The sequence below is a fragment of the Kogia breviceps genome, chromosome 4, assembly GCF_026419965.1.
Source record: "Kogia breviceps isolate mKogBre1 chromosome 4, mKogBre1 haplotype 1, whole genome shotgun sequence".
In the NCBI taxonomy this organism is placed as follows: Eukaryota; Metazoa; Chordata; class Mammalia; order Artiodactyla; family Physeteridae; genus Kogia; species Kogia breviceps.
The window spans coordinates 174,704,626-174,725,619 of NC_081313.1; the positions used below are offsets into that span (position 1 = coordinate 174,704,626).

The 20,994-nt window shown below is 52.4% G+C and overlaps 1 protein-coding gene across 3 annotated transcripts; it reads left to right on the top strand.

The window, feature by feature from the left end:
• Positions 1 to 903: 903 nt before the first annotated feature.
• On the top strand, positions 904 to 10,942 carry RAB3D (RAB3D, member RAS oncogene family). Of its 3 annotated transcripts, none has more exons than XM_059061079.2 (5): positions 904 to 1,127; positions 2,467 to 2,732; positions 3,478 to 3,596; positions 3,687 to 3,811; positions 7,987 to 10,942. In XM_059061079.2, exons 2-5 carry the CDS (start codon positions 2,505 to 2,507, stop codon positions 8,172 to 8,174), a joined length of 660 nt encoding a protein of 219 aa, XP_058917062.1. In that variant the 5' UTR covers positions 904 to 1,127; positions 2,467 to 2,504; the 3' UTR covers positions 8,175 to 10,942. The 3 variants fall into 3 exon arrangements, with proteins under 3 accessions (XP_058917062.1, XP_058917064.1, XP_066888847.1); XM_059061081.2 differs by having other exon boundaries at positions 942 to 1,075; XM_067032746.1 differs by lacking the exon at positions 7,987 to 10,942 and adding an exon at positions 4,402 to 5,227 and having other exon boundaries at positions 952 to 1,127.
• The last annotated feature ends 10,052 nt before the right edge of the window (positions 10,943 to 20,994 follow it).

Below are 20,994 nucleotides of genomic sequence, written 5' to 3' on the forward strand. Positions count from 1 at the left end.
GTTGTTAGATGCCATGATGACTATAGGACTGCTTGTTACTGAGCATATGACAACCCTTCCTGACTGATGCGCATCATCTCAGTTTGTCCGCAACAGCCCTTAGAGGTGGCTAACATTGTTCCATGAAGCAATGGGAGCTCAGAGAAGTTCAGCAAGTGGCTTCAGGTGCAGTTGCTGGGATTTGAACCCCAACAAAGCCTGAACTGTATTTTGTTTTGTTTTAAATTTTTGGCCACGCCGCATGGCATGTGGGATTTTAGTTCCCCAACCAGGGGATAGAACCTGTGCCCCCTGCAGTGGAATTACAGAATCGTAACCGCTGGGCCGCCAGGGAAGTCCCAAGCCTGAACTGTTATAACTGCAGATTCTCTTCTGTTGGCTTGAAGAAAAGTCTGGGACCTCAGCTGGGCCTGGGTGCCAAATTGTGTGGCCTCAGGAAAGCGTCTTCCCCTCTCTGCTCTCCAGTTTCTTTATCTGTAAGAGGTGGGGGGGGGCGGGCGGTGGTTAATTCTAAGGGCCCTTAAGGGTATTTGGAAAAGGGCTCTAGCCCAGTTTAGGTCAGGCGCTGCACGTTACAAACACTAACCCAGATCAGAACCCTTACACAACCCTGTGAAGTGGGTACCCTCATTATCGACCACGTGACGTGACGGATGGGGAAAATGAGGCCAGGGAGGTTAACATGTCCAAAGCAACAAGGCTAGAAAGTGGTGGAGTTGAAATGCGAACCCGGCCCCAGAGTCCGTGCTCTTAGCTGCTGTTCACGTAGTAGAAGCTCCACGTATGGTTAGTGAAAATGAAATATTTATTGTCAGGGAACTGACAGCTGCGCGCGCGGTGCGACTTCCAACCCCTCCCCCGCCCCCCAATCCGCTGTCTCCACAGGCCCCGCCCCTGTCCCGCCCCGCCCTTCCCCGAGAGGGGCCCCTCCTCCCACGCCTGGGCGGGGCCGGCGCGGGATCCGGGTGGCTGCGGGCAGCGGTGGTGGCTGCGGCTGCGGGGTCCGTGTCGCAACCAGTGCCAGGTCGCAGCGAGTTCGGAGGCGGAACGCCTGAGGGCGGCGTCCCCACGCGAGGTGACCCCGTCGGAGGGAGCGCACCCCAACCTGCGCCTCCGCGTCCCAGCAGGTCTTGGGGGGAACAGGGGCTTAGGGGGAGGCCCGGGGCCTGGGGAACAAAGGCAGGCAGCGGGGGACGCCTCCTCCCTCGCCCCCACCCAGCTGGGCTCATCGGGGAGGGTAAATGGGGCGCGGGCGGGGCAGACAGCCCAGCTGGGGACAAGAGATGGGACCATATGGTGATGGGAGGAAGCTCCTGAGCTCCCCTGCACCTGCTGGGGCGCCCCACATCTAGTGACGGGGGACAGTGCCGAGCCCTCCAGGGTCCCTTACCTAGTGCCAGGCTTGAGGGAGAGTCGGCAGATGGTCAGAAAGAGGTGGGACCGGCTGACAGGTGGGCTGGGGCTGGGGGATGGGGCGGGGCGGGGGGCCCCCGGGGCGGGGGGCCCCCATACCGGTGGCCCTGCCCTGCATGGGGAAAGGCTTCCTGCCTTTCTCTTCCCCTCCTCAAACTCGTTCTCCCGGAACACGGGGTGGGGCGGAGGGCTGGGCAGGAAAGGGGGGCTAGTTGGGTCCTCCTTTAAAGTGGAAAAAAGCCCCGCGGGGCAGTTGAGAAATGGCTTTGCCAGGGATTCCTATGCTGGTTTTCCCCATTCAGCCAGGCCTTCTGGAGCCTCCCTGTGAGGCTCAGGGAGCAGCCACAAACAGCTGGGGAAACTGAGGCCATGAGGGCTGAGGGGGTGAGCTGGATCCAGATGAAGCAGCCCAGCCGTGGGGACAGGTTGCCAGGAAAGGCAGGACCAGGTGGTCGTGGTGGTGGCTGAGGGCGATCTCCTTGCATTTGAGGACCGTCATCCTGGCCTCCGTGGGCTGAAGCGGGGGCTAGGGTGAGTCAGCCCGACTGGGAGGGAGATGGGCCCGGCCCCTTGGACAAGCAGGAGGTGGCAGTACCCATGTGGTGGTAGAGCTGGGCTTTAAACCTGGGGTGTATCCACTTAAAGCCCCCTCCCCATGGGGGTCAGGGAAGGAGTTAAAGTTGGCTTGGGTGGGGGCAGGCAGGTGGCCAACACCTGCCAAAGTCAACACCCAGGCCCTGAGGAGGACTCTATCCAGCTGGCAACCCGCCCTCCCCCCAGCTCACACCTGGGCCACACCAGCTGCTCACCCCGGGGCAAAGTCCACACCTGCACCTTCCGCAGGGTCTGGTTCCTCAGTGGCCAGACGGGGCACCCCCAACCTGGGCCCTTGCATTTGACAAACATCCCCATTTTCCAGAAGAGGACACTGAGGCCCAGAGAGGGCAAGTGATACATCCAGGGTCTGTTGGCTTACAAGTGGCAGAGCCGGGATTTGAGCCCAGGTCTGGTGTAGACACTGGAGCCATCCCTGGTGGGTTGTTTTCCCTACAGGGCTCCAGCCCTCCCCTCCCAGGAGGCTCCCTGCCAAGATGGCGTCAGCTGGAGATCCCCCGACGGGCCAGCGCGATGCAGCAGACCAGAACTTCGACTACATGTTCAAGCTGCTGCTCATCGGCAACAGCAGCGTGGGCAAGACGTCCTTTCTGTTCCGCTACGCCGACGACTCCTTCACGCCCGCCTTTGTCAGCACCGTGGGCATCGACTTCAAGGTCAAGACCGTCTACCGCCACGACAAGAGGATCAAGCTGCAGATCTGGGTGGGCCAGGCGGCTTTCTGTGGGTCTGCTGGCCAGGCAGGGGCTGGGCTTCCTCCAGGGAAGTCCAGGCGAGGGTGTAGGGCTGTGGGGAGGGTCTGGGTGAGGACAAGTGTCCAGAGTCGAGGAGGGGGCTTGGAGTAGGTGTGAAGAGTAGCAGGGGTTATTATCTACGAGGTGAATTCATCAGGATGAGGGGGATAGGCCCAGCCCTGTAGGGTCTGAGGGGGAGACAGTACTAACCCACCCAAGTTGGGTTAGAAGACCTGGTGACCAATGGAGAAGAGGTTTGGGTACCCTCTCGGGGCAAGCCCAGAGGCCCCCACTGAGCCTCTTCAGAGCCATGCCCTTGCTCCCAAAGTGCCTGCTGGTAATCATTGTCATGGTAACGAACATCAGGCTCTCTGCATCAAGGTGGCAGCCCCTGGCCCATGTGGATCTTATTTGTGGTCATGAAGCTGGTTCTTGGAGATGAGGTCAGAAGGGCTTATAAGTCTTTGAAAGGCCACTGACCCCTCTGACCGGGAACCCCTCAAGGACAGGGGACATGTCTCCACCAATAGAAGAGAGATTATACGGGCAGGCCCATGTTTCTCCCATTAGACCTGGGGACTGTGAGGGCAGATCCATGTCTTGCTCATCAAACTGGGGCTATGAGGCTGGGAGACAGAAGCCTCAGGCAGGGGCCTGCAGGGGTGGGGTGGGGAATAGAGTGGCTTCTAGACGCCTGACCCCACTGTGTGCCCAGGACACGGCAGGCCAGGAGCGCTACCGTACAATCACCACAGCCTACTACCGCGGAGCCATGGGCTTCCTGCTCATGTATGACGTCGCCAACCAGGAGTCCTTTGCCGCAGTGCAGGACTGGTGAGTGCTTGCTGACCACTGACCCCCTGACCTTCGCCCTCTCCGCCTGACCCTAATCTCTGGCCTAACACAGTCCCCCAAACTCCACAGGGCCACGCAGATCAAGACCTACTCCTGGGACAACGCTCAAGTCATCCTCGTGGGGAACAAGTGTGACCTGGAGGACGAGCGTGTCGTGCCCACTGAGGAAGGCCAGAGGCTCGCTGACGACCTTGGTTAGTGCCCAGCCTGGATCACAGGCCTGGGACCTCCCAGAACCAAACCTCCAACCCTGTGCTTGAGTCCCAGGTCCAACCTCAGTCACCAACCCTTTGCCCTTTGAAGATCTGCCCAGAAAGATACCCACGTGTATACCACCTGCTGCATTTCATTTCAGAGGATTCACCCAACAGATACCCTTTACTGCCCCACTGCCCTGGGAACCCAGACTCAGCAAAATCATTTCTGGGAATTTATCCTACAGACATCCAACTTCTCATGTGGGAAGTGGCGGGCAAATCAAACTGCAGCACCGTTAGTGGAGGGAAACCTTGGCAACCTCCCAAGTGTTTCACAGTGGGGAAAGCAGCTACACATAAACTATAGTCACATGGCGGAATACTACGCAGCTGTAAGAAAGGATGAGGGCCTTCTTTATGTTCTGGGGTCTCCGGGTATATGGTTAAGCAGAAAAAGCAAACTGCAGAAAGGTGGGCATGGCTTCTTCCTTTAGTCCAGTGGTCAGCAAACTTTTTCTTTTCTTTTCTTTTCTTCTCTCTCTTTTTTTTTTTTTTTGCTCCTTGTGGGATCTTAATTCCCCGACCAGGAATTGAACCCTTGCCCCCTTCAGTGGACGCGTGGAGCCCTAACCACTGCACTACCAGGGAATTCCCCAGCAAACATTCTCTTTAAGGGCTAAATAGGAAATGTTTTCAGTCCTAGGGTCTGTGTCACGACCACTCAGCTCTGCCTGAAAGCAGCCATAGATAATACATCAATGAATGAGCATGACTGTCTGCCAATAAAACTTTATTTACAAAAATAGGCAACAGCACCTGAAACTAACACGATAACATGATACTGTAAATCAACTGTATTTCAGTTAAAAAAAAAAAAAAAAAAAGGTGACAGGCCAGATTTGGCCTGCAGCTCAAAATTTGCCAACCCCTGCATTAGTGTATAAAAAGGGTGAGAATAAGGATATTATACTTATGTTTGCTTAAAGGAACTCTGGAAGGATACAGAAGGATCTAGTAACAGTGGTGACCTGGGTGTCTGAGACCTGGCAGGCCAGGGCACCAGAGTGGGAGGGGGACTTTTCAGTCTACCTTTCTGAATCAGGTAAATGGATTATCAATTCAAAGTTTAAGCTAAAAGAAAATCTTATCTTGGAGTATTCTAGTATTCTAGGCCCTCCCCAGGACTTTCCTGGCGGGAGGCATTGTAACCTCTATGGGGGAGGGCAGGTTAAGGACCCAGACTCTGGAGCTAGAATCCCCTTCTGCAACCCACTAGCTGTGTGACCTTGGGCACCTCACCTACCCTCTCTGTGCTTCCATTTCCCCATCTAGGAAACAGGTGAAAACCACATCTACTTCATAGGGCTGTTAGAAAGATTAAATAAGCAAATGCTGGCCATGATTGAACATTAACTCCTGTTATTTCTCGATCACTTTGTGATCTTGCACCGGTGACTACAGCTCTCTGGGCTTGCACTTCCTCATGTGTGAAATGCAGATAATAACAGCCCCACCTCATCAGGTTGTCAGGAGGGTTAAATGGGTTATGACGTGTGAAGCAGTTCTATCAGAGTCCGGCATACACGTAGCTTGCATCTAAGCATTAGCTAGCATGATTGTGAACTATTGCTGATGCTTGTACATAAAACCTAAGAGGTTTACTATCTGACCCTTTACAGAAAAAGTTTGCAGACCCCTGGACCATAACAGTCCTCTTTCTCTTTTTTTTTTTCTTGCCATCGTTTGTTGGAGAAACTGGGTCTTTGTTCTGTGGAATGTCTCCATTTGGGGTTTCACTCTGCTCCCTTGTCCCCTGTGTCTTCTGGGAACCTCAGCCTGGGTCTCATTAACAGGTGTGCTGGGGAGTCAGCTTTTGGTGCCTGGCCGTGGGCTAGAATACTTGAGGATGCTGCTCACACCTTCCTTTTTTTTTTTTCTGGCCGCACAGCAAGTGGGATCTTAGTTCCCCAACCAGGGATCAAGCCCGCACCCCCTGCAGTGGAAGCACGGTGTCTTAACCACTGGACTGCCAGAGAAGTCCCCTGCCCGCACCTTCTTACGGAAAACATCTAGTGCCTGGGGGTGAGGGGAGATTCCCACTCGGGCATTAAATTTAAAACATTAGAGGACAAAGTGGGAGATAGAATTCGATCCCAATTTTGTAAGAAAAAACGCACATACGTGTGCACACACACACATACCCCCTACAAACCGAACCCCAACGACTACGTATTTATATTTTTTAAAAAGAGTGGAAAACTAAATATCAAAACACCAATAGTAATTGTTTCTGGGTGATGAGATTACACACAGCTTTTCTATATTTCTTGATATTTTTCAGTAGTTTCTAGTTTCTCCAGTGAATTTCTCCAGTGAGTATTTATAACCAGGAAAAAAAGTATTCAAAAAGAAAACAGAACGCAGATTATTAGCGGCAGAGCCAGACACAATTAAGGAAATGCCAACTTTGCCTAGGAAGACAAGAGGGGTGATGGTGATGATCGCCAGGCTGAGAATAGAGATCTGTGTTTGTGCCCTGCCTGTGTCATTCATCTATCCATCCAGCTATCCATCCGTCCATCTGTACATACATCCGCCCATCTGTTCAATCAATCATTCAGTCAGTGGTTTCCAAGCGTCTGCTCTATGCCAGGCACTGGGCTGCAGTTGTGGACAAGGCAGACAGAAATCCCGCCCTCTTGGCGCTGGTGTTCCAGCAGCAGAGACATAGTAAATGGATAATTACACACGTAACTAATTACAATGACATTTTTATGGTGCTGCATGATAATGACAAGTGCTGGGATAGAGGACTGTTTACCCTGTGATGTGTGTAATATGGTGGACGTTTGTCTGAATTTCTGGCCTGCCTTGGGGATGGCAGATGGGGACACATTGGGGACCGTTCAGGGACAGCTCCCAGCAAGCAGAGCCTGAACCGACCTTTTAAGGGTGCAGGAAGGTCTCTCATGCATTCCCTTAATTGCAGGTTGGTGGGCCACTTCTTATAGCCTAGGGACCCTGGGCAGTTCCCCAAAGCATTTGTACCACCTCTCACCTTTTCCAGGGGGGATAAACTTTTTTTTTAATGAGAAAAAGTTATGATGGTCACTATGATGCTAAGAATATATTCAAAGCTACCTCGGCATCCCCCTCCCCAAAGGGAATCAGCCAGCCTGCCCTCCCTCCCGAGGCCCCAGGTGATACACTAGAAATGTTTAATCTGTTAGTATTCCAACCAGGCAGCCTGGTTGTGTTCCCTGTATGAATTTACATGAGGGACTTTCCTTCCGTGTGCCTCAGTCTTCCCATCTGTAAAATGGGCTATAATAGTATAGGTACTTCCCGGGCAGTCCAGTGGTTAGGACTCCACGCTTCCACTGCAGGAAGCATGGGTTCAGTCCCTGCTTGGGGAACTAAGATCCTGCAAGCTGTGCGGTGTGGCCAAAAAAAGAAGTATAAAACTTAGAGCATCCTTGAATGAGTTACTTTACGTAAAGCGCTTAGACAAGTCGCCTGCTGCGTAGTAAGCAAGATGTAAGCACTGCCTATTATTATTGTTATTATCATTTTTAGTGCATTCTGTAGGCCAGGAACCGTGTGCACTGTATGCTCTCTACAAACTCTGTGAAGCCTGCCATTATCTGGCTGACAGAGGTTGCAAACTGGTAGCCCCTGGTAGTCCTCAGCCAGTGCTCAGTCCTCTGTTTTATTGGACCTGGAACATATGTTCCAGAACATGTGAAATACTTGGCTCCGTTTAAAAGGTCCACATAAATATCTGGCTCTGTGGGTGCCCTGGCTGTGCCTTCCTGTGCAGCAGAAAGTGAATAGAAGATGAGCTCCACTTACACAGGGGCACCCCCATACCCGCTGGACACCAGAATGTTACCACCTGGACTGTTGCTGCCACTGCCCTGTGACAAAGAGATACACAAGGTGGTACCGGCAAGGGCCGCTGTCACAGATTTCTATCAGCGGTCGCAGCAGCAGCATTGTTCCGACTTTACCGAAGAGCAAACTGAGCCTCAGAGAGACTAAGGCCCTCAGTCAAGGTCCCACAGCTGCCCCAAGGGCAGAACTGGGCTTGGAACCCAGGTTTGGGTGATGCTACAGTCCAGGCTCTGCCCCCCAGGGTCTCACAGCTCTTCCCATCTAATGTCCCCCTGCAGGTTTCAAGTTCTTTGAGGCCAGCGCCAAGGAGAACATCAACGTGAAGCAGGTCTTCGAGAGCCTGGTGGACATCATCTGCGAGAAGATGAATGAGTCCCTGGAACCCAGCTCCAGCCCGGGCAGCAATGGGAAAGGCCCGGCCTTGGGGGACACCCCGCTGCCGCATACCAGCAGCTGCCCCTGCTAGAGATGATCCCTCAGCCCCGCCCACCCCCTCCTGCCTCGGCAGGAGCAGTGACTGAGGCATTAGCCACAAGGGCTGTTTCCAAGCTCAGGGCGCCCCCTCCCCTCCCATCAGCCGCATCCCCCCCGCCCCCTGCCAACTCCCGCATGGCGCATCCTCTGGCCATGGCCACCAGTCTGCCCCAGCAGCCCCTTTCACAGGCTCCAGACCCTGAGGACTCCACACTGCAGGCAGAGTCTGGGGATAGGGGCGTGCACGAGCTTGCTGCTTTCAGGCGTCTTCATGGGGGTAGTGCGGGCAGCGTGTCCCACCCCGCCTGGTGGAAAGGCATCCACAGTGCCTTCTGGGTTAGAACCACTTATCCACATAACGTTTCTTTGGCGGGCATTGCTTGGAGCTCACGTGCTGGCCAAAGACGGTTCTTCTCCCTCGTGCAGCGGGGATTCTCAGACTTCACCCCTGGCGAAGTGGAAGGCGGCTCCTTTCTCAGGATCACCCGGTCTGCTTGTGAACCTTCTCAGACCTCGAGGCTCCAAGGCAGGGTGGTGATTTCGTCCCCCCAGAACCCTCCTTTCAGGCCTGCACATCCTCTGCCTGTGAAAGCAGTATTAAAGCAGCTTTTCCCGTTGTAAGAGAAGAGGGAGTCAGACCCCCCCCCCCACACACACACACCCTGTTCCCCAGCCTGGCTTCAGGACCCCGGAAGTGCCTTCTGAGCTTCCCAGAATTCCACATCACCCACGACCCTGCCACTGTTTAGGCTTATTCACTGCATCCCTGATCCAGAATTGAATTCTGGAGCTATGGGCCGCATGGGGCCGGGCAGAGAATCACCCAACCCTTGGCGTTCCTGCTGGGGACTTTCTACCAGAAGTTAACTCAGAGTCAGGAGCCTGGGCTCTCTTGCCCAGACCTGCCTCCCCCGGGCCCTGTTTGGCTGGTAATGTTTTAGCAAGGTTCTTTCCACATCTGACATCCTGCTAGAAAAGGAAATTGAGCAATGTTCCTGTTTTCCTGTGCTGGCTGGTTGCTCTCCATGTAAGGACTTTAGCTCCTTCCACTTGAAGAAGCTTGAAGACGCAGCGCTGGCTTCCCGAGCCATGTCATTGCTAGGGTCCAGTGACGTCCTCTGCTAATGGAAGAGTCACTCGAAAGAATGCTTTGGGGTTGGGCTGGAGGGGCGAGAAGGCAGGGTTGGGTAACCGCTGTGGCCGCTCGCATTTCCCAGGTGCAGCTTGGGGGGTGGCATGCTGATGGGGGATGGGCGGGGAACCAGTCTCCCCGGTTGAGGCACTAGGTGGGGAGCCCACCAGGTTGGGGCCCCCAGCTACTAGGGGCTCCTGCTGAGAGATGGTGTGCACTTTGGCGATCTACATCTTGACACACACACACCCCCAGCCCCATCCTCAGGTCAGTGGCCCTTCCTGCCCCCCCAGAGTCCAAACCTGGTGACATGATACGACCTTCTACCATGGAACACTGAGACTCCAGAACTTGACAGACGCTGTGAGAATGGCCGAGCATATGGTTTGTCCAGTCTCGCAGCCCCTGGCGCCAAGATGACTTCCCGTAGTCTTAAGGATCTCTTGCTGCTTCCTTCCAAGAGTGGGGAAGGTCTGGTTCCAGTTTAATGTAGTTCTTACTTTTATAGACGCTGGAGATTGAATTTATTTCTAGAGGGCCCTGTTCACCCCAAACCACGGGCTGTCCTTGGAGCTTCAAAGTGGGGATATCTTTGTATACCAACATCTGGACTGTGATGAAAAGGACACGTTCTTGGAAACACACCATGAGAGAGTATCTGGAGGTTTGGGGTGGGAGTCAAAAATGTTAATTGCTTTAACATAAAAGAGAAAGCAGCTAGAAAATGGCTTCTTAAGATGCATCATGGCCTGTCAAGACCCTGTTGGGCAGTTCATTTTCCTTAAACTGCTGCCAGAAAAAAGATGGTGGTTCAGAGCGTCACTGTCTGAGGGACCAGCTTCTTTGTCATCTCCCGTGTGATAAAGAACAGCTTTGGCTGTATCTTGTACCTGACCTGGCCTCAGCTTTCTGTTTACACAAGATTTTTCAACAGTTCAGCTTCAAGTAGCAACTGAGACAGCTGCCTCTGGGTTCTCTTAAGACTGGGAATGATGTAGGAGAATTTTTCTTGTTTCTTCTAAAAATAATGTAAGTTTTTATTTTGTGATGTTTTGGGGGGAGCTTTAACTCCTGATGGTCTCTGAGGAACTGAAACTGATGTCCTCAAAGATCACTAGGAGAGAATGGGAGTTTGCTGAGTTTACAAACAAAAATTAAGCCAAAGGCCGTGGGAAAACAGCTTCCCAACTCCAGGGAGGCTGGCATCTGGGGAGGTCACTTGAGGCTGTATCCTGCATCTGTGCTATGCCTTCTTACCATTTGCTTTCAGCAACTTGTCCTTCCACAGGCAATTTCAGTGGGAAATTGCCATGACTGCCATCTGGGGTTATGCTTTTTTTCTTTTTCTTTCTTTGGCTTCTCTGGGGATCATGTTCTTGTATCTTTCTCTCCTACTCCACTGAAAAACAAAAAAACAAGTAAGTGGTGAAATTTGATCTCAGTGTTGAAGTGCTGATTCTGCTACCTGACTTCTCCCCAATGATCCCAAAACACACTATAGAGAGAGCTCTGGACCTGATCATTTATATTCTGGGTGTGGTTCTCCTGTGTAAGCCATTCTTTGATGTCCACTTATAAGGATGTGCTCTTTTCTCCACAAGAAAAAAAAATTAAAGTTGTTATGCCCAGATGTGGTTGTTCTTTTATTGCCATTAGTGAAATGTCCTCCAGGAAGAGGACAATTAAATCACAATCAAGTAGATAGCTGGGCAAGGGCCATGTGTGATGCTGCAGAACCCGAATCAGGACAGGGAGGCTCAGGTCTGGGGCTGGCTCTAGCTGGGCCTCGTGGTCACCACCTTGGCCCTGGAAAGTTCCACTGCATGGAGGGCAAAGAGGATGATGTTGCCTCAACTAATTCTAGTAAGAAGGTCTGTCCTCCCCATAGCAGCCAGAGGGCGCCAGTGAGTACCTGAGTCAGGTCACGCCCCTCTGGTGGGAGCCCTCCATGGCTCCCACCTGACTCAGAGTAAATGCCTAAGTCCTCCCCGGGGTCCACGAGGCCCTGCGTGATCTGACCTGTTACCTGCCCTGTCACCTGCCCTGTCCCTCTTCCCACTTGCCCCCAAAACTTGCTCTGCCCCTCCTTGCTGCTATTTGAACACACTAGGCCCCTGCCTCAGGGCCTTTGCACTGGCTGTTCCCTCTGGAGTCACATGGCTCCCCTCACTTACCCCCTCTTTCAGGTCTTTGCATAAATTTCACCTTCTTGTTGACCCACCTCCCTCCCCAACACCAGGGCTAGGACTGTAAACCCTCCCGCAGCATTTCTGTTGCCCCTTTCCTGGTGTTCTCCTCTCTACAGCCCCTAGAATCTAAAATACTATATAATTTACTCATTTAACTTAAAGAAGTGTCTCCACTGTAATATCTGCACCTCAAAGGCAGGGATTTTTTAATTTTTTACTACCGCACCCAGCTCTTTCCTGTCTGATACAAAAAAAAAAAAAAAAAAGAAAGAAAAAAATATTTGGTCTTTGCCCCTGGTTCTTGGCAAAGAGCTCCTAAAACCCTTGGAATATCCAGAGTGATAAGAGCATCTTTTGTATACTAATGAGAAGATAAGCTAGGCTGGGGACCCCTAGGTAGCTTCAGGATGGGGCTGATTGCCAGAAAGACAAAGCCATGATTAGAAGGTTGAGACCATCAGCCCCAACCCCTGGGTTGGAGCTCCGGGGAGGAATGAGGGGCTGGAGATTGAGTTAATAACAAATTGTTGGGACTTCCCTGGTGGTGCAGTGGTTAAGACTCCGAGCTCCTGATGCAGGGGGGCCGGGTTTAATCCCTGGTTAGAGAACTAGATCCCACATGCATGCTGCAATGAAGAGCCTGCATGCCGCAACTAAAGATCCTGCACGCCACAGCAAAGATCCCGTGGGCTGCAACTAAGACCTGGCATAGCCAAATAAATAAGTATGTTTTTAAAAAATTGTCACTCCCGGGCTTCCCTGGTGGCGCGGTGGTTGAGGGTCCGCCTGCCTATGCGGGGGACAGGGGTTCGTGCCCCGGTCCGGGAAGATCCCACATGCCGCGGAGCGGCTGGGCCCGTGAGCCACGGCCGCTGAGCCTGCGCGTCCGGAGCCTGTGCTCCGCAACGGGAGAGGCCACGACAGTGAGAGGCCCGCGTACCGCAAAAAAAAAAAAAAAGGAAGGAAATTCATGCTACAACATGAATGAACCTTGAGGATGCTCAGTGAAATAAGCCAGACACAAAAAGACAAATACTGTATGATTCCACTTATATGAGGTCCCTAGAGGAGTCAAATTCCTAGAGAATGGTCGAATGTAGGATGGTGGGTACGGGGTGGGGTGGGGTGGGGTGGGGGAAGGAGGCTTCGTGTTCAATGGGGACAGTTTCAGTCTGGGGACGCAGGGTGGTGATGGCTGCACAACCATTGGAAAGTGCTTAATGCCACTGAACTGGACACTTAAAAATGGTAAGATGATAAACTTATGTTATATATCTTTTTTTTTTTTTTTTTTTCGGTACACGGGTCTCTCACTGCCGTAGCCTCTCCCGTTGCAGAGCACAGGCTCCGGACGCGCAGGCGCAGCGGCCACGGCTCACGGGCCCAGCCGCTCCGCGGCACGTGGGATCCTCCCGGACCGGGGCACGAACCCGTGTCCCCTGCATCGGCAGGCGGACTCTCAACCACTGCGCCACCAGGGAAGCCCTGTTATATATCTTTTACTACAATAAAAAGAAATTAAACCAAAAAAGGATGTGACTCTCACCTTCTCCATGACCAAATTCCATTCCAGGGAATAGTCATACGGCTCGTTGTAACCTCTAATTCTCAGGGTCACAAAGTTGTGTTCCAAGGCGGCTTCTCTAACCTCAGAGGTGAAACAGGGAGCGGTGAGCACAGAAAACAGCAAGGTGCCCCATTTGGTGAGGTTTCTTGGGGACTCAGGAGGGAGGCGGGGGCTTCCCTTCTGCTTCCTTCATGGCCCCTCCCCCAGCCGTGGGTCCGCGCCGGAGGAGGACGAACTCAGGCTACCATCGCCCCCGAGAGAGGGGCACAGGGAAGAGCATAGGTCTCGAGCCCAGCACATCTGGTTGTATCCAAACTCACACCCGGCTTTGAATCATCTGCTCTTTTGAATCGCCCACACGCCTGCTGCGCCCCCATTATGGCTGCAACTCGATGAGGGACTCGAATATCATCTTCAGCAACTGAATTTCTCTCTGCACAAAAGGGGCTACTTTAATTTTCTATTTTTTAAATAGAGGTCTAAATTAAAACCATTTTTTTCCCCAAAGAGGTGAAATAGTCACACACGGCTCAAAATTCACAAAGCACAGAAGGGTAAGCCAGGAAAAGTCTCCCTCCCACTTTTTTCTCCCAGTCGACAAGTTTCTCCCACTTCACCACCTCGACTGTTACGGTTTCCAGTGTCTCCAAAGACATATGCTATGTGTGTCAAAGCAAAGTATATCCTCATTATTGTTCCCCTTGCTTTATTCTATTCTCATTGTCCTGCATCCGGCTGTTTGCAACACGAGTAGCAGTGGCTCTCGGTGACCTGCTCAAATCCCAGCAACCGAGGTTCTTTTTTTTTTTAACTTTTTGGCCACGCCTTGCGGCATTCAAGATCTTCGTTCCCTGAGCAGTAACGGAACCCGCGCCCCCTGCAGTCGAAGCTCCGTGTCTTAACCACTGGACCCCCAGGGAAACCCCCAGCAGCCGAGGTTCTTGCAGTGGCCTCTCAGCATGCATGCGCCCTGGGAGCAGCCCTTAGGCAATGACTGGTGAGAGGTGTTGGATTAATACTGCATGCAGCTCTCTAGTCGCTTGGGTGGAGAACATAGAAGGCGTGCTCCTTGCCGCGTCCCCGACATCCCCCACCAGGACTGAGCCCAGTTGCACACAGTGTCAGCTTTTAGGGGCTACATTCCCTTCCCTGCCTCACTGCCCCTGTCCCCTGCAGGTGCTTCTTGGGATCACCTCTCAAAGAAACCATAAGCCTTCAAATCCTTTTCTCAGGGTGAGCCTCAGGGGGGACGCAAACGGGGACAGCACTATGTCCTGGAGAATGTACCATCTCCTGCATATAGGGCCTCTTCCTCCCTTCTTTCCAGCTGCATCAGACTCCCTTGTGTGGATTATCATACATTATAAACTCCCCCCGCCCCAAACTGATGCTCACTAGGCCAGCAGCAATCTTTTTCACACCCTGGTGTGTATGTCATGCTGCACACAAACAAGCATATCCTTGGATAATTCCTAGGGACCAGATGGTTGGGTCAAAGTGCCCGTGCTTCGTCCTTTTGATGGATATTGCTAACTAGCCCTCTATTGTGAACTCATTTCAAAACCCCAAGAAACTTCACAGCTTTCCCCATTACTCCCCCAGATGAGAGGTGGTCCAATTCTCTCCGCAGTTTCTTGAGGGGAGCCTCTGAAGGCAGGGCTGAGGTTTCCGGCTTTTCGCCCTATCTCTGGAGACCGGATCCTGGCGAGCGTGGGAGCCTCCCGGGGGAGGGGCGGGGCTTCTATTGATTCCGTTTATCTCTAATGCAGAGCGAGAGAAGCCGAGCTGTACTTACCATCGGGAAGAAGGCAAGGACCACTGCGGCGACAGTGATTTCCACGATGAGAATGATGACCATGACCGAGAAACACTGGAAGACACAGGGTGGGGCGTGGGGGGGTGGGAGCCTGCTGGGAGTCCTTGCACCCCATCCCCAGGCCACCGTGGCCTCTCCATTTTGAAAGAAAACACTCCTGGAGGCGGGGGTGGGGGTGGGGGGTGGTTATTTTATTTCTTCCAGGTGTCCCATTCCTGAATGCTGTCCTGTATGCTGGCAGTGGGATATTCTTAGGAGCTATCAGTAATAGCTGGAGGGACTTCCCTGGTGGCGCAGTGGTTAAGAATCTGACTGCTAATGCAGGGAACACGGGTTCGAGCCCTGGTCCGGGAGGATCTCACGTGCCACAGAACAACTAAGCCTGTGCGCCACAACTACTGAGTCTGCGTGCCCCAAGGACTGAAGCCCACGTGCTTAGAGCCCGTGCTCTGCAACAAGAGAAGCCACCGCAGTGAGAAGCCTGCGCACCGCAACGAAGAGTAGCCCTCGCTCGCTGCAACTAGACAAAGCCCGCATAGCAACGAAGACCCAACGCAGCCAAAAAATGAATAAATAAATTCATTAAAAAATAATAATAATAGCTGGAACCCCATTTCACAGCCAGCACTCTCTGAGAGTCTGGGAGGCCTAAGAGGCAACTTCCAGCGGTGTGTGCAGACAGCAGGGGCCAATGGAAAGGCAGGAGGGACAGTGGGGGGCACCAAGCAGAGGCAGGAGGGAATTCCCTGGTGGTCCAGCGGTTCGAACTCAGTGCTTTCACTGCCGAGGGCCCGGTTCGATCCCTGGTCAGGACACTAAGATCCCTAAAGCCGTGCTACAAGGCCAAGAAAAACAAAACAAAGCAAAACAAAAAACAGAGGAAGGGGGCTCCCGCGTTGGCGCAGTGGTTGAGAGTCCGCCTGCCGATGCAGGGGACACGGGTTCGTGCCCCGGTCCGGGAAGATCCCACGTGCCGCGGAGCGGCTGGGCCCGTGAGCCATGGCCGCTGAGCCTGCGCCTCCAGAGCCTGTGCTCCGCAACGGGAGAGGCCACAGCAGTGAGAGGTCCGAGTACCGAAAAAAAAAAAAACAGGAAGAGCCAAGAAACCTCAGAAACACAACTTGCGGGGAGGGGTGACCAGACTGAAGGGGAGATACCGGACGACAGGAGGATGGGTGCCAGGAGAGAAGCCTCATGTTTCCGACGAAATTCACATGCCTGGTGGGAAACAGTGGGAAATGCTGTAAGCGGGGGTGGGGGGACTTCAAGTTATCCATCGAGGAAAAGCTGCTTCCCTGGGCAAAGGAAGGTCAGCTTCTGTCTCCCCTTTCATCTATTTCTATCTATGCCTATTATTATTATCATTATCATTAAAATCTCTTTGATAATTCAGGCTTTGAGTTGCCAGATCCGCCGATGGCTGGGCTTATCTGGCCTTGACACAGAGACAGGAAAGCACAGTGGATACACATGAGGGGTCCCCACAGTCAACCGGGAGAAACAAGAAGGCAGTTGTGAGACCGCAGACATGTGGCTCCTGTATCAGATTCTGAGAATTCCTATTAATATTAGTATTTCCTAGGAATTCCCTGGCGGTCCAGTGTTTAGGAATCCGTGCTTCCACTGCTGGGGGCCTGGGTTCGATCCCTGTTCGGGGAACTAAGATCTCGCAAGCCGCCACTGCGTGACCAAAAATAAAAAATAATTAAAAATAATATTTCCCGGGACTTCCCTGGTGGTTCAGTGGTTGAGACTCCGCACTCCCAATGCAGGGGGCCTGGGTTCATCCCTGGTCAGAGAACTAGCTCCCACATGCGTGCCACAACTTAGAGTTTGCATGCCACTACTAAGGAGCCCACATGCTGCAACTAAGGAGCCTGCCTGCTGCAACTAAAGAGCCCACCAGCAACTAAGACCCGGCGCAACCAAGTAAATAAATATTTTTTAAAAAGAAAAATAATATTTCCCAACCTCTGGGTGACTGGAGCGTCCAGAGGACAGATCTCCAGGCGTTCGCAAGCCCTATTGGCTCCATCTTCAGAGTCTGTCTAGAATCTGCCCACTTCTCACCCCCTCCTGGCCCCGCCGAGTCCAGCCCCCACCATCTCCCATCTGGATCAATACAGTCCCTCCCCCCTGGTCCCCCCTACACTCTGTTCCCTCCATGGCCGCCAGAGGGCGCGTGTGAGCACCTGAGTCAGGGCATGATTCTGCTCAGAACCCTTCGTGGCTCCCAACGCCATCAGCTTTGGATGGACCAGACGCTGAAGGTAAAGTCGATCGGATTTGCCAGTGGGTTGCGAGAGAGAGTACTCTTTGATTCCTCCGAGTTAAAACATGGATAAAATAGTGTCCACATTCTACTGAAGAGAAAACGATATCTTGCAGACACAGCACCTGTTCAGTAAATCTTTGCCGAATGAAGTAATTAAGAAAGAAAACGAGGACTTCCCTGGTGGTGCAGTGGTTAAGAATCCGCCTGCCGATACAGGGAACAAGGGTTCAATCCCCAGTTCGGGAAGATCCCACATGTCGCAGAGCAACTAAGCCCGTTAGCCACAACTACTGAGCCTGAGCTCTAGAGCCTGCGAGCCACAACTACTGAGCCTGCGTGCCACAACTACTGAAGCCCACAAGCCTAGAGCCCGTGCTCCACAACAAGAGAAGCTACCACAATGAGAAGCCCAAGCACTGCAATGAAGAGTAGCCCCCACTCGCTGCAACTAGAGAAAGCCCACGCGCATCAACAAAGACCCAATGCCACCAAAAATAAATAAATTTATAAAAAAGAAAGAAAGAAAATGAGAGATGATGGAGATTCAGGGAGGAGGAAAGTGAGGGTGGGTGCTTTAACAGTCAGGGCTGTTTATGCTCTGGGAGATGGCTAGAGCAAGTATCTCCCTGAAACCCCCAAACTGAAATTGCTGTAGTTTAGCAGCAACACAGTGGAGGAAGGAAAACAAAAGATGCTGGACACAGATTCAACTTTGGGTGGGATGATGAGCTCAGACAAGATTTTTAGGGAAGTGGGAATGGGGACTCTCAGAGCTGGACTCTGGGGACATATTTGGCCAAGGCTATATGTGAGAATGAGTAAGACATGCAAAATCTGTGACGTGCTATTTGCATGATCATACTCGAAATATTCATACCCCATGTATCTGAACATGTACTTGTGCTGCATGGCAATTACAATAGTGTTGTGTAGTGGGGGATATACACATGGGCCAATGGAACAAAGCAGTGTACACAGAACAGACTTGAGCATAATGGAAACTAGCAAAAACAGAGGAGGACTGGATGGACCAGTTGGTAAGTGCAACAGTATGTCACCAAATGGGAAAAAAAAAAAAAATCAAATCAGACCCCTACCTCACACCACACACACGAAAAAACAGGACAAAAGGCTAAAGAGCTAAGAGTGAGTTCACAATATCTTTTTTTTTTTAAGTATAATTTCCACTTTATTGTCTTTCCAGGGAACAGTATTTCTTTAGTCTTTAAGGACTTAGCTCCTTACATGGGCTTTGGAGTGGAGGTCTTGGGGCAGCACCAGCAGGTCTAAATCAGGGTGGAGGTGTTCGGTGCTTCCGGGCTTCCCAAGAACGATTCCTGACTACCTAGCTGTGAATGGCACAACGATGCAGTAATGCAGGTTCACATACAGCTTGGGAAGCACACAGGCGCTGAAAACACTCGCTTCAAAAATGTCCCTTGGGGTTTCCCTGGTGGCGCAGTGGTTGAGAGTCCGCCTGCCGATGCAGGGGACACGGGTTCGTGCCCCGGTCCGGGAAGATCCCACTTGCCGCGGAGCGGCTGGGCCCGTGAGCCATGGCCGCTGAGCCTGCGCGTCCGGAGCCTGTGCTCCGCAACGGGAGAGGCCACAGCAGCGAGAGGCCCGCGTACCGCAAAAAACATAAAACAAAACAAAAAAAACCACGGAATGTACACCAAGAATTCCCTGGCAGTCCAGTGGTTAGGACTCCGCTCTTCCATTGCTGGGGACACGGGTTCCATCCCTGGTCAGGGAACTAAGATCCCACGAGCCACGCACCCCAGCCAAAAAAATAAATAAAGTACAACAACAAGAGTGAACCTTCATATAAACTATAGACTTTAGGTTCTAATGATATCAGTGTAGGTTCATTATAACAAATGTACCACTCTGATGGGGAATGTTGACAGTAGGGGAGGCTGTGTGCACAGGGGCAGGGCTTATAGGGGACATCTCTGTACCTCTGCTCAATTTTGCCATGAACCTAAAACTGCTCTTTAAAAAGTCTATTTAAAAGGATGAAAAACTTACAATTTTTTTTTTTTTTTTGATACGCGGGCCTCTCACTGTTGTGGCCTCTCCCATTGCGGAGCGCAGGCTCCGGACGCGCAGGCTCAGCGGCCATGGCTCACGGGCCCAGCCGCTCCGCGGCATGTGGGATCTTCCCGGACCGGGGCACGAACCCGTGTCCCCTGCATCGGCAGGCGGATTCTCAACCACTGCGCCACCAGGGAAGCCCCTACAATTTTTTAAAAGAGAAAAAAATGAGGATTGTAAAGCATTAGCATCCCATGTTTGTTTTGCTGTTTTTAAAAGTTACATAGAAAAGTCTGGAAGGATATAATGATGATATTTATTGAGCCATGTTCCGACGACAAGCATCAGCCCTTTAAATGCATCATCTTGTTTAATTCCCTTCAAAATGACACAGCCACAGGTAAAGAGTGATAGTTAATTTCCTTCTCTTTCCTGGCGGCCTTTTCTTATACTGTTTTACTATTAAAAGCAATTACTTTTTTAGCTGTGCCTATTTTGGGTTACTTTTTTTTTTTTTTTTTTTTTTGCGGTATGCGGGCCTCTCACTGTTGTGGCCTCTCCCGTTGCGGAGCACAGGCTCCGGACGCGCAGGCCTAGCGGCCATGGCTCACGGGCTTAGTTGCTCCGCGGCATGTGGGATCCTCCCGGACCAGGGCACGAACCTGTGTCTCCTGCATCGGCAGGCGGATTCGCAACCACTGCGCCACCAGGGAAGCCCTGGGTTACTTTTATAGTAAGAAAAAAATGGTTTGAAAACTGTAAAGGACCAAGAGAAGAACCATTCCCTCCTGCCTTCCTTAACAACTTAGCTTTCTCCAGGATTTTCTTTAGAGCCAAGTTCTTCCACCGTGGACCCCAGGTCCCCCAGATCACACTCTTCTGCTTGATTTCAGCAGCTCTGGGTCGATGGAGGCTATGCCTGTTCCCAGTGCATCCTGCTCCTTTTCAGTCTGCCCTACATCCCTCCTGCTTCCCTGGGGACCACAGATCCGGATGCCAGTGAATTTGGATCAACTTATTTCCGTCTTTGAACGAGCCAGTTGTGGAGGAAGGGCTGCAAATCCCCAGGGCCCAGGTTGTGACATACTTACAGCCATAACAGCGTGGAAGAAAGATAAGTTTCTTCAAGGAATAATATGGAGTGTGCGTTTCAGCCATGTCAGCCAGACCGGGGAGCCCATTTAAGTCAGCATCTTCCTAAACCTCTGGGATACTGTTTCCCAAGACGGTAGAGGTCTGGGGTCGAGGGCACCAAAGCTGCCTTGCTCTGCCCCTCTCTCTCCTGGCTGCCTGATCCTCTGCCGGGGAGGGGTCCCAGCGGCTGCCCCTCTGCTGTCACAGCCTTTATCCTATCACAATCAGATGCTGGAGCAAGGTTCCCAGTGCCAGGGAAGCAGGTGCCCCAAACTGCGCCCTGCTGGTTCCTCATCCGCCATCCTCCAAATAAGCCACACCAGGGGTGGAGAGGAGGCACAGTGTGCCACCCTGGTACCCCTCCAGATGCCACCCGGGCCCTGTGGGCACAGTGCTCAGCAATGACCACCGTGTGGTTGATGCGGCCGCCAGACTGGAGGCTCCGAGTGGACAGGAGCCTGGACTATCTTACTCATGGCTTTGTTCCCAAAGCCTTGTACACAGTGGTGCTCAAGAAACCGCTGTGGAGTGAATGAAGAGGTTCCATGAAGCAGGGATCTAGCTACAAGCCATCATGTTCCCCAAGTGCCTGCCTACACATTAGCTCACTTGGCTCACCCTTCTCACAGGGCTCAGAGAGGCCAGAGTAACTGCCCGAGGCC